The sequence below is a fragment of the Vombatus ursinus genome, unplaced genomic scaffold (genome assembly GCF_900497805.2).
Source record: "Vombatus ursinus unplaced genomic scaffold, bare-nosed wombat genome assembly UNPS02014820.1, whole genome shotgun sequence".
In the NCBI taxonomy this organism is placed as follows: domain Eukaryota; kingdom Metazoa; phylum Chordata; class Mammalia; order Diprotodontia; family Vombatidae; genus Vombatus; species Vombatus ursinus.
This window is the reverse complement of record NW_020954598.1, coordinates 14,032,768-14,046,794: the sequence shown is the minus strand read 5'-3', so window position 1 is coordinate 14,046,794 and position 14,027 is coordinate 14,032,768. Positions and strand designations below refer to the sequence as shown.

At 36.2% G+C, this 14,027-nt stretch overlaps 1 protein-coding gene across 1 annotated transcript in view; it reads left to right on the top strand.

Annotated features, from left to right (window-relative positions):
• ABCA13 (ATP binding cassette subfamily A member 13) overlaps positions 1–14,027 on the top strand; it is a 489,891-nt gene that overhangs the window by 47,344 nt on the left and 428,520 nt on the right. Inside the window, exons 6-7 of the mRNA XM_027837266.1 lie at positions 376–539; positions 10,673–10,803. Of these exons, the coding sequence (XP_027693067.1) occupies positions 376–539; positions 10,673–10,803 (295 nt within the window). The remainder of the gene's footprint in view (positions 1–375; positions 540–10,672; positions 10,804–14,027) is intronic.

The window sequence follows — 14,027 nt, the reverse complement described above, 5'->3', positions numbered from 1 at the left end:
AAAAGAGGTGTTATAGGGCTAAAGAACGGAAAGGTTTCCCTGGTTTTCAAAAAAAGAAAGAGAATATACAGACTCTATATAGGCCAGTGAGCTTGACTTTTATTCCTCGTAAACGTCTAAGAAGTATCTTGAAAGGGAAGCTTAGTAAATCTCTAGAAAAGAAAACATCAATAACAAAGAAGCAATATGACCTTGTCAAAAAAAATCACAGCAAACCACATTGCCTATTTTGAAAAGGTTATAGAACTGGTTATTATCAAAAAACCAGACAAAGTATACCAAATGATGTGCTATGCTTTTTTTTTTTCCTCTATTTTCCCTGCTTGGTAGCTTATAAGAAGCAAACTTTACAAGATGCTTTATTTTTCTCTCAAGGTGGATCTTAATAAGACTGAAACTCTCATATCTAAAATAAAAAACCTTCATCATCAACCCTACTTTTGGGATTTCCTGCATTCCTTGCCAGGGCTGCGAACAAGCAACTTAAATCCTGAGTATGGCCTCCAGGTTTTGGCACGGTTTCTGCAGACAATTCTAAGGTAAAGCATGATGCAATTAATTTTATGTTAATTATTTAGTGTGTAGTTGAAGTTTTGTGAATTAATATTTTACTAAGGGAACACATTTTAATGGTTTTCTGAATCCAAAATTTATTTTTCAAAATCAATTTCCTTCCTATGCAAGTTTGTTTTTTCTCTTCAGACATCTTGAAAATATGAGAATGGTATTTTCCTGCAAAATATTGAAAGAGTTACCTTAATATGGCACCTAATTATAGAGCAGGCTGATTGTTTTTGTTGAACACCTACAAAATACAATTCCTCACCTGTTAACATTGCTTTGGGACAAAAGTTTATTGCCTTCTAATCTCATTCTTTAGAAAAATAGGCATTGATAAATATTGTGACTCTGTGTATGTTGTTTTTAAAGGCCAAATTTATCTAGTAATGGGGGAAAAACTAACAAATTCATAAAAAAGCTAGAGTCATGAGAGTCTTTAGACATAATTTCATCCATACCCTTCATTTTAAGGATGAGAAACTTAAAACTTAGAGAGATGAAGTCTTTCCCCAGTCACATAGTTTATCAGTGACTGAATCAAGTCTAAGCCCCAGGTTTCCTCATTTCTAGTTTATTCACCTTTTTACTAATGCCGTTGCTTCAGGTCAATTAGGATTCTCATCATACTTCCATTATGAAAGGTCATAATATACTTTGTTTATTTAATATTGTTCTGCCCTGATTAAATCCATTAGTGAACATTCCTTCAATTCATTCACTTTGCACATATTCATTGATCATTTACCATATGCAAGGCAATGGAAATGTGTTTGGATTTCTCATGTCTTGAATTTTACATAAGGGACCTAAGGTTTAATCAACCCAATTATAGGCTGACACTTGTAATCAAGGCATAAGATTTTGAGTCTAAGAAATTATTATACATCACAATAAGAATGCACACAGAACCCTGTATCATGGCCTTGCTGATTAACAGAATATCGGTATTGAGAGCTAAAAGGCTTTTTGAGATAGTCTATTCAGAATTGTAGAAATCCAGAATCGCTCCATTGAACAGGACTTTACAGTGCATCTAGTACAAATCACATCTGTTTAAGAATCTCCTCAGCTGACTTGATAGATGGTCATGTAGCCTTTGCTGGATGACCTGCAATGAGGATAAAGCAATTCCATTTAGAGGCAGTCCGAACTGCTTACAAACAGCTTAAATTATTAGTAAATTTCTTCTTACCATTGGATTTAAACAGGAAAGTCTATTCCACAAAACAATTCTTAAAATATATGAAAACAACCATCATATGGCCCCTAAGTCTTTTCTTCAGGCTAAGTATAATCAACTTCATAAAATATATGAAAATAACCATCGTATGACCTCTCAGTCTTTTCTTCAGGCCAAGTATAATCAACTTCTTTCAGTTGATTCTCATATTGTGTGATATTGAAGCTCTTTAGGATCCTGGTTGTCCTCTGACAAAAATGTAAACTAGCATAGACCAAGCATAAATCCCTGCTGCCTCCCACCTAATTCTTCCTTCCAAGTTGACATTGAAGTACTCTTTGGGTCCAGCTATTTAACACTTCCACATCCACGTAATTTTCTGTCATTTTGTTCCAATCACTCCACATTTTAAATAAAATAACATGAAAGACCTTTGCAAATAATTTGCCAAAGTTTAGACAAACTATACCTACTATGTTCTGAACCTGTTAAAGAATAAAATACATTTTTTTCCTGGCATAACCTGTTCTTGGTGAATCCATGATAACTCTTACCTATCACTGCTACCTTTTCTAGTTATCCACTAATTATCCCTTCTATAATATATTCTAGAAATGCTAAAATTTGCTAGGAATTTAAGTCAAGCCCAATAATCTATGACTTCCAGACTGGATTCTCTTTGCTTCCTCCTCCTCCTCCTCCTCCTCCTCCTCCTCCTCCTCCTCCTCCTCCTCCTCCTTCTTCTTCTTGTTCTTCTTCTTGTTCTTCTTCTTGTTCTTCTTGTTCTTCTTGTTCTTCTTGTTCTTCTTGTTCTTGTTCTTGTTCTTGTTCTTGTTCTTCTCCTTCTCCTTCTGCATTGGATCATTTGACCTTTTACAATTTTGGGGTATTTCTCTTGTTATCAACGATTATTCATTGATCACTCAGGGTGGCTTAGCAATCTCATATTTCAGTTCTGTCAGTATGGAGGATGCTCATCAAAGGGAGCTAGGTGCTATCTTATTATGTCCCTACTTGTCTTGAGTTAACTCCCTACTAGCCATTTTATTCTGCCTTTCCAGTCCTAAAGAAAAAGTTGATTAGCATATGTAGTCTCATGCTCACACAGATACTACCTTAGTTCAGGCCCTTGATGACCTCTCAACTACATTATTATGATTAACTTCAAATTGGTCTCCCTGCCTCAAGTCTCTCCTGACTTCAGTTTATTTTTCATGCTACTGCCACAGATTTCACCATGTCACTCCCCTACTCAGTCAACTCCAATGGATTCCTATTTTTTTCTAGGATAAACTATCAACTCTTCTGTTTACCTTTAATATTCCTTCATAACTTGACCCTAACTTATCTTTCTAATATCATTGTACATTGCTTCTCCTCCTGCATTCTGTGATCCATCCAAACTGGATCCTCTAATGGGATGCTCCATATCCTATATCTGTCTTTGTACTTGCTGTCCCATGTGTTACTACTACTATTATATCTACCACCATCATTAATATTGTTGCCACCACTAACACTACTATTATTACTACTACCACCACCACCACTACCACAACTATAAGCATCATCATCACCACTACCAGCATTACCATCACTACCACCATCACCACCATTACCACTACTACTACTACCACCAGCACCAGCACCACTCCTATTACCATCACTACTATTACTACCACTACTACCAGTACCACCAGCACCAGTATCAGCATGACTGCTACTACTACTACTACTACTACTACTATTACTACTACTACTACTTACTACTATTATTATCATCACCATCACCACTACTATCAACTAGCATTTGTAGAGTGTTTTAATGTTTAGGAGCTTTACAAATATTATCTCATTTTGTCCTTACAACAACCCTGAGAGGCAGGTGCTATTATTCCTATTTTATAGATAAAAGAACTGAGGCAAACAGAGATGAATTGATTTGTTCAGAGCCACAGGGATAATAAATGCCTCATGCTAGATTTGAACTCAGATCTTCCTGACTTCAGGAGCAGGTCCCTACCCACGGCAATGCCTAGATGCCATTTTATATGTGGGCAATGTGGTCTCTCACATGAGGTTCATGCAGTCCCTCTCTTCTTTTAAGACAAAGCTCAAGCACCATTTTCTCTATGAAGCTTTTCCTGATCTCCTCCACCCCTCCACCTGCTGGCTGATACTGTCTCTCTCCCTCTTGAATTACTTTATATTTAACTACTATATGTATTGACTCTGTATTTATGCTGTTTTTAGGCAGCTAGGTGACACAGGGATAGCATTCTCTTAAAGTCAGAAAGACTTGAATTTGAATCCTGCCTCAGACACTTACTAGCTATGTGACCTTGGGCAGAAATTTAACCTTTCTTAGCCTCAGTCTCCTCCTCTGTAAAATGGAGATGATCTACCCTTGAATCTAACTCACAAGGTTGTTGTGAGGATCAATGAGATAATTTAGGTAATTTGCAAACCTCTAAGTGCTATCTCAATGCTAGCTAATATTATATCTAATATGTTCTTATTATCTCTTACTTGTGAGTAGGGATTACTTCATTCTCTATACTTTTATCATCCACACCTAGTAGGAGTGTCTTACACATAGCAGGTGTTTAATAAATAATTGTTGATTGCTGTGCTTCCATCCTCCATGAGTAGTGTCTCTAGACGTTCTTTGAACTTCTTTCTTTTCCTCAAAATGGCTTAAAAAAAACCCCGTTTGTTGTCCTCAACCTCTCTTGAAAACGTTAGCAAGGTTGACACTATTTATTACTCACATTTGACACTTTATTCTTATGACTATGGTATACTTTCACATTCATTTTCCATTACCTGCTCTCACTTTTACCATGTGTCCATCTCTTTTAAAAAAATCAATATTTATTGATAGCTTTTGTTTTTATATCACCTCTATTTCCCTAGACATCCTTCTACTTATTCCTTCTCAGAGAGCTCTTTTAAAATAAAGAATAAAGAAAGAGGGAGGAAAAAAAAGCAAAACTACCCATCAGTTCAGAAAAATCTAATGTTATATATAATGTGCCACGCTCATGTGTTCCTACCTCTGCAAAGAAATTGATGTAGGAAGAGAGAAGTGTCATCTTATAGCTTTTCTTTGGGGCCAAACTTGATAATTGTAATTCCACAGAATACAATTTCAATTGTTTTGCTGTTGTTCATTCTACTCACATCGGTATAGTTATTGTGTCCATATTGTTTTTCCCAATTCTGCTTATTTAACTTTGTGGAGGTTTATACAATTTTACCAAGTTTCTCTGTATTCATCATTTCTTATAGCACAGTGATTCCATTATAGTCATGAACCACAATTTATGATCCCTGATTGATGAACATCTACTTTATTTTCCATTCTTTGCTGCCCCCAAAAAGTGATGCTATAACTATTTTGATATATATGTGGCTTATGTATCTCTTTTTAGAAGTCTTAAGTTGTTTGATGCAATCTATGTTGCATCATTTGCATCTATGTTGATTCTACAACTCTACCTTTTCTATCTCAAGTCCTTTTTGTATCTTCGTAATTTATTATTGAGAGCTTCCTATCCTTCCTGATCCAACTTTGCCCATAGAATTTTATTCATGGGATTCTACCTATTTTTTCCCTCTTTGAAATTGGTTCCACTCATTCTTGGGTAAATGTGAACTATGCACGGATTTCCTCTTTTTTATTTATCACATTCTAAGTCAATGTGATCACTTACTTTCTCCTCCCTATTCCCACGTTCCTTCTCAGCATCCAGTTCCTCCTTATTGTTGAGAATCCAGTCCATGATAGCACTGCCACCTTATTAGTTCCACCACCTTATGAAGGATGTAGTTATTATTAAGTCAAATAAAAAAATTGTTAGCTGCTCTACTTTTGGCATAGAAAGAGACCTGTAGCAGATGGACAACTTGGGAAGATCTTCCTAACTTAAAATCAGCAATCCATCCACCTTGCTGACATAGACAGTGCATAGACAATAAATAGCAGAATCATAATAATAACTCATTTCTCTGATGACAATCACAATGTTGTTTAGGCTATGTCATGATACATTTGGTCTTTCCTTCTGTGATTATCAGTTAAATATGCAATGTATATAATATACCTATATATGACATATAGAAGCACACACACAGGCATACACATATATGTGCATAGATATTTAAATGCATCAATTCATTCCCATGGTTGAGTTACACCAATTTTTCACGATGAAGACTAGGATATCAGGATCCACAGAATACGTGCCCTCTCATTTCAGTGGGGAAAGTATCCATTACAACAGAATTATACTTGATAATGGTACTGAGCCAATGATCACTGTTTTATCCCATGGTGCTTCCAAATGCTAGTATCAAAAATTACCTTTTCATAGTATTTTCAAATTTCTAATGCTCTTTCCATAAAACAATCCAGTGAAGTACATAGTGCAAGGTTTATTACTCCCATTTTACACATGAGGAATCCAAGGCTCAGGAAGGTTAAGTGATTTGTCCAAGCTCACACAGCATGGAAGTGTCAGAGCTGGGAATTAAACTCAGACCTCATCATTCCAAATCTTGTTCTCTCCTCCACTCATCCCAGAGTAATTTCTTCTAAAATCATTGTGCTTATAAATTCCTTAAATTTCCCAGGTAGCTCTACTATTTAGCTTCCAGCTTTGCTGTGCATCAATGGGGTGCTTAGTTTATTACCCATTAGATGGTTTCCCATGCACACAACAAGGTGAATGTCATTTGCTGTGTTTTTGTGTTTGGCAAAACAACTTGTTTTTCTCCCTCACAAACTCATTAGGTTTTACCTCATAAAACAGTCCACAGATGATAGGTTAGCAAATGTTTTCTGAAGTTTCTGTCAGTGGGAGTCCATAGCTAGCACCTTCCTCTAAGGGGGAAATGGGAACTTCCTCAACATCTTTCTTGACCTTTGGAGTTTTTATTTTTTTATTTAGTGGAGGATAGCCTGAGATCCAGTAAACAAATAGGAGGGGACTGGAGGTAGGTGGGAGAAAGGGGGTCAGTTGTCATGCCTATTTCTGTCCTAATAGCAAAGAAGAAGTGAATGACTAAGGGGCAGAAATGGTGGGAATAAGGGGAGAAATTAGTTAGTAAAATAAAACTTTCATTTTTTTTTGTATTTCTGCTAATCAATAGAAGAAAAAAAAATGAGACTCCTCAGCCAGTATTTAGGTGAGCCATTTAGTATCCCATTGCCTTGGGGCAAAAGTTTTATTGCTTTATAATCACAGCTCATACTGCAAGAAAATGTCCATATTGTGACTATGTGTGGGTTGACTGGTAAAAACGAAATCCTGGCTAGCAATAAAACTAGCAATGAAGAACAGAAATCAAAATCATGACAGAATGTTAGAGCTCAAGGTCAACTGGGTGACCCACAGAAAGTGATTCCAATTTATTCCTATAAGATATGAACAATAATATTTACAACAAGGCTATTACAAAACCTGAGTTCATGTTCTTTGTGCTACAAATTACAAAGTACTGTAACATCAGAACAGACTTTTCACTAACTTTCCCCTGAGACTAAAGGAACACAAATTAAAAGAGAGAAATGTAATATTTTAAATTCTCATATGTATGAATGTACGATATAAAAATATATGGAGGTATGTTGTCTTTTCAAAAAGCAGTAATGAGAATTCATCTCTACTATGAATCAAGCATGAAAAAGTGAATACAATGCAGGCCTTGGAGTCAGAAAGATCTGGGTTCAAATCTTACCACTACCTCCTTAGTAGTGTGCCTATGGGCAAATAAATCTCTTAACCTTTCTGAACCTCAGTTTTTTCATCCGTAATATGATATTAATATTTTTAGGATTTATCTCACAGGGTTGTTGTGAATCTCAAATAAGAAAATAGGTATGAAACTCTTTGAAAACTTCATAGCACCATATAAATGCCAGTTGCTATTATTACTGTAATTAATAAAATACCATCTTCACAATTCCTACGTATTTCAACAATGGTTACATAGAAGAGGCGTTATACTTGTTCTGCACTTTGTGCATAATGGTTGGCACTTAGGAAGGGCTTAATAATGCTTGTTAGCTGACTGACTACTTTGCTAGCCTCATGGGGAAATTGCAGAAGGACTGACTTAGGCTTCATTTAATGGGAAAAATTATACTGACCATCAGAGCTGTCCAAAAGTTGAATGAGCTGCCTCAAGAAGTTGTCTGTTTTCACTAATTCCTAGAGAGATGTTGAAAAGGGAATTCCTATTCAGATGGACTAGACATAATTTAAAGTCCCTTACAATTCTCAGAGCCAATTATTCTGCAATATTCCTAGTTTTGGAATATATTAAATATTTTGCCTGATATGTTCACTTTTCCAAGTCAGTTTTAACTTAGCTAAAAATTAGAAATCAGACATTCATATCTTCAGTCCAGCATTGAACAGCTAGGGGCTACAGTCAATAGACCACTAGATAGGGTCAGGAAGAACTGAGTTTGAATTCTGCATTCAGACATTGACTAGCTATGTGATTCTGGACAAGTCCTTTACCTTTGTTTACCTCAGTTTCCTAACTGTAAAATGGGAATATTGTTGTGAGAATCAACTAAGATATATTTGAAGTCCATAGCACAATGCCTGGCACATCATTGGAGCTTAATAAATGCTTATTGTTTTATAATCACACCTCATACCTCAAGAAAATATACATATTGTGACTGGGTGGGGGTTGACTGGTAAAAACGAAATTCTGGCTAGCAATAAAACAACTAGCAATAAAGACCAGAAAGCAAAATTCTGACAATGTTAGAGCTCAAGGTCAGGTCCCTGTGACAGGGAAAGTGGTTCCAACTTATTCCTTCTGCAATGTCTAATGAGTCTATGTTCTTTGTGCTACAGATTATGAAGTATTAGAACATTGGAACAGATTTTTCACTAACTCTCCCCCGAGACATATTCTCTTCCCTTATTCTCCTAGTACTATGTTATTTTTCTATTTGGCATGTTATTTTTCTATTTGGCATGGGAATCAGGAAAACTAGGGTCTAGCCCAATGTTCTGTTATTCTCTAGAAATCTGACAAGATCTGGATTTGAATTTTGGCTCTACTTGCTTAATAATATAAGGCAGCTAGATGATGCAATAGATAGAGTGCTGTGCCTAGAGTCAGGAAATCTAAAATTCAAATCAAGCTTCAGACACTTACTAGCTGTGTGAACCTAGACAAGTCACTTAACCTCTGTTTTCCTCAATTATAAAATGAAGATACTAATAGTAACTACCTTTGAGGATTGTTGGGAGGATCAAATGAAATAATATTTGTAAAAAGGATAGCACAGTGCTTGACACATAGTAGGTGCTTAATAAATAAATGCTTGTTTCCATTGTTCTTTAATACCCGTGTCACCTTGGGCAAGTCCCTTCTCCTTTCCAGACCTCAGTTTCTCCTTCCATAAAAATTATAGGAGTGGACTACATGATTTATAAGTTCCCTCTGGCTCCAAATTCTATGATCCTTGAAAATAAAGGTTATTCATCTGCAAAAAGTTACTTCATGTGCAAAAGTGAGAGGATTGTGCTACATGATCTCAAACATTCTGTGATTCTGGGACTTTTTATATCTTTTTTTTCCCTTCAGAGTCTGTGAATCATTAATTTCAGCAATATAGACCACATCTGTGTGATATGAATGAGTTGGTTGTGTTAAGATAAATCCATTATTTTCAACTCTCTTCATTATAACTCGTGTAACAATCGATTGGTTCCCCCACCTAACCCTGAGCATTTAAATGACCAAAATAATGGGATCTACTGTGCTGCTGCTTAGTTGTTTAAGTGGTAGAGACCTGACCTGATGCTGTAAGCTATGACACTGCTATTGGAGGAGACCAGTAACCACATTATGGGAGAACTCTGGACTTATTGGGGTTTTCATTTGAACATTTATATAAGCTGTGGAGAGTTTGATTTACTCACAGCATATCAAATCTATGAAATAATAATCCACATTATAATGAAATGATGTTGTACTTGACTTTTTGAATGCTCTCCTCATTGCAGCAGATTAGTTACCTAAGGAATTGAGTAACAACACTCATTAGCTTTGGACTTAATGTAGCATTTTGTGTTGTAATATCGTGTTGTTTATATCCATGTTTGTACCTCGAGATTCTGCTAGAATGTAAGCTTTTTTTTTCCAGATCGTTCTGGCTTTCATTGACTGTCCAGTTCAATGAAAGAGGCCCAGCTTAAGCCTTTGTGGTTCATTGTTTAGATTTTGATGGCTTAGAACGAGTGTGAATAGCAATTGTTTTCTGTTCTGTCCAAAAACTCTTCCCCTCCCAGATTGATGTATTTTGGGATGGTAAATTGGGTCATCTTTTGTCTCAGTTCTTACCTAGCCTTAGTCATCGAATGGACATGGCTTCAGAGAAATTGAGACCTGAGAAAGAGCTTAATTTAGAAAGCCAAGGTTACCCACTTCATCCTGGGCCTTCAACAGTCCTCTTGACTTTTGTCTTAGCAATGGACTCCAATGACTGGAGAAGAGAGTGAGGCTGAGGACTTTGGGCAGCCCTGCCTCACTCAAATCCAATTTATGTGCAAGTCAGGACATCAACTCCTGATGTAATTGGTCCTCTTGAGAACAAAGGACCACCTCCACCTCCACCACCACCACCACCACCACCAAGAAGCATTTTCTAAGGGTGGAGTCAATGTCTTATTCTTTACAGCCTTTAGCACAATACTTTGCACATAGAAGAGATTTAATAAATATTTGTTTTGTTGTAAATAGTGAGTTTAACTCTTTTAGAAACAATATTTGAACTAGGATAGAAACTGAGGAATGAGTGGATACAAGAGTCTCTGGCACAAATACTCAATTAGTGTTTATTGAGTTGGGTATTAATATTGTTTGAAAATTATAACTTTTCTCTCATTTTAATTCCAGTTCTTTAGCATCTCTAGAAGATTTGGATTGGCTCCCAATAAATCAAACTTTCTCCAAGGCTGCTCAAATAGGACTAAATGTGACCATTATGATACTGGAATTTCTCCAGGAGGAAAAAGTGGAAGTCACTGGTATGTGCTCTTAAAATTGTTGCGTAGTAAATGTACATTATAAGATACTGTGTACATAAGGGCAAACTTTAATCTGGAAGACAGTATTTGAAAACCCTCCTCTCCACTGCCCTATAATGGTTTTGAAGTCTGGGTCTTCCTATCTTGCACAGGCTAGAAGTGCAAGGCCAGAGCCCACTACTGATCTGAATAGGAGTTGCCAAAGCTCCTGCTCTTTTTCCAACCGGAGTTTGTCTCTTTTTAGACAACCTATTGACTCCTATTCCTGGGGCTTACCATATTCAGGTAAAACTTAGTTTGGCCACCCAATTGGCATGGTTCACTGCAGCTTGTGACTACCCAACTCGAGGGGTCCTCTAAACTCAGTCTTCCTACTGGCTGGGAATACAGGCATGTACCATCATGCCCAAGTGTAATCTAAATTCTTTTGGGGAACAGAACAATGGTAGACAAGGTTCATTCATAGGCAACTAATTGTTTATTTTTTGCCTTGATATGGAGTCAGATTTCATTGTAGACTAACAGTTTGCTAAAAATCTAAGAAAGACACATGTAGCCAGAAACAAGTATCTGTGTTAATAGAGGGCTATGTGAAAATGAGTAATCTATGATTTTGTTAGTGTGAAGATTTCTTACCATCACCATAGACAACTAGGACAACGAGTCCTAGGAAGTTGAGGCACATTGAGGTTAAATGATTTGCCCAGGATTCCATATCTAGTGTGAGGTAAACTTTGAAGCCATCTAGTACTGTAGTCAATATGTCATGCTGCTACATTCCCTCCCCACAAAGAAATCTATAGAAAAATTCTGAAACCTAATTTTAGCTGTTTCAGTCTTAACAACAACATATGTATATGGCCTTATGTTGGTTACAAAGTATTTGCACAGGAGATAATGTATGTGTTTTGTAAACTGTTAAACCTCCCAAATATCCTGATAAATTTTCTTTACACTAAAAATAACTTGTCTCACCACCCTCTTCATTTACTCTCTGTGTCCTTTTGACCTACCAACTTATATATGCCAAGTCATTAGTCAGGAATTTTTTGCTCAACAGCAGAGATTTTTCAATATGTGGCCTATACAAGAACAGGCCACAATCATGACTATCAATGGTTAATTTCCTGTTGCTGACTCTCATGACATGAGGCATAATCACAGCTACAATGGCTGTACTCTCTTTCTCATGAGTATCAAGCTGCAAAGGATAAAAAAGCCACATAAAATACCTCATTGGGTTAGGCTCAGTGACCTCAATTTGGCTAGCCTCCATTTGGCATCCAGAATATTTGTGTATTGTCCAAATTGCACCAATTGATTTACCTTATACTTGCAAATATAATTGCAACTCAGAGTGTAATTAAAGAGAGCTATTTTCTTTGAACATTTTTACTTCAGTTGCCAATGACTCACAACCAAGAGAATGAGATTACGTCAAAAATTTTATCTACAAACTAATGAAAGTTGTTTTAATTTCTCTTGTCTTTAGGGAAATATGTTCTTCCAAGTAAATGGAGTCAAACATTTTAATGGGAAGGAATAAATTATTTCTGAGCCTTTGGGGCTCACCAATTCAATCATCATAGTCATTTAATCTGGGTATAAGAATAATTGAAATATATTCTTTAGCCTCGTATTAAGCAATACATTTCTATAACCAATTTGTCACTTTTTTGGCTATGAACCTTTTGGGATTATATTGGAGTTTCTTCGCTTCTTTCTCAGAGAACTAAATTCTGTATTAGTGTTTAAAGAAAAGTTGGGCTTTTTATGCTTTGTGGTGTGGTGGTAAAATCACTAGACCAGGAGTCAGAAGATGTAGGCTCTTTATATCTCACTCTGTCAATGAGGAACTGTGGAACCTGGGATAAGACACAAACCTTGGTGCAGGTGACCTAGTCTCCTATACTGCTTAGTAGTTTAAGGCTGCCAGATGGTCTCTCACTCAACTCTTTTTTTAAACTCTTCAAAATTTCACCACTTCACCTTTCTCCACCTCATCTTTTTCCATTTCACCATTTCACTTTTTCTCCTTCTCACATTTGGTTAGTAGAAGAAGCAGTAGAGTCCAGGTTACTTAGTGCTTTATTTTCACTTATGATCCCATCATATCCTGCCTCTTCAAGGACCTTGGTATATCCTTATCTCTCATGTATGCATTCTTAATCTCTCTCTCTCTCTCTCTCCTCATTGTATTTTTTTTTTTTTTACCACCCACCTTCCTATAAGCATGCTCAAGTCTCTCTAATGCTCAAAAAACCTGTGGAGCGGCCTTGTCTGTCAAAGCTGCTTACTTATTTCTACTGTCTTGCATTCTGAAACTTCTTACAAAAGTTTTGTGTGTGTAGTGTGTCTACTTTCTCATAACCATTTATATTCTGAACTCCTTATATTGGGGATTCTTCCCCTATTTTCCTAAAAATTCCTTCTCAGATGTCACCAGTGATTTCCTTACTATCAACTCTAAAGGATTTTTCAGTTCTCATTATCCTAGGTCTCTCTATAGTTTTTGCTGTAATATATTACTTACTTCTGGGTAAATTCATTTTATGTATCTATATCTATATCTATATCTATTTCATCTATGTCTACACAAAACAAATGAGCAAGAGAAACACAGACATGGTCACATAAATGAATGGGAAAATGTATAAGGCATGTTTATATATGTGTACAATATATATTTACATAAATATGTATGTGGCATATACAAATACACATATATCTATATGTGTATATAACACATATATTGAAAGGAAACATTGTATAGTGGAGCTAAGAAGACCTGGGTTCAAGTACTACCTCTGACAAATATTGACTGTGTGACCCTGGGCAAATCACTTAATCTCTTAATGCTTTAGGAATTTCTCTAAGGCCCTAAGTTGTAGAGAAAGTGCTGACTTAAGTTGGTAGCAGTACCTTCCTCATTCCAGAGTTCCCTATATCAAGGAAATCACAGGTCTATTCATTAGCCTTATCAATAAATAAATAAATAAATAAATGCATGCGTGTGTGTGTGTGTGTGTGTGTGTGTGTGTGTACATACATATATAGATATAGATAGATTGAGGGAAAGAGGGAGAGACAGGGAGAGATATCATTTGTAATTAATTTGTTCAGTCTTCATCACTCACAGTTTCATTATTTCATGTTGAGTTATGTATATTAATTTGATTTTAAATGGCATGCAGTTGAATACATTAGCTCATACTCTATCAAGG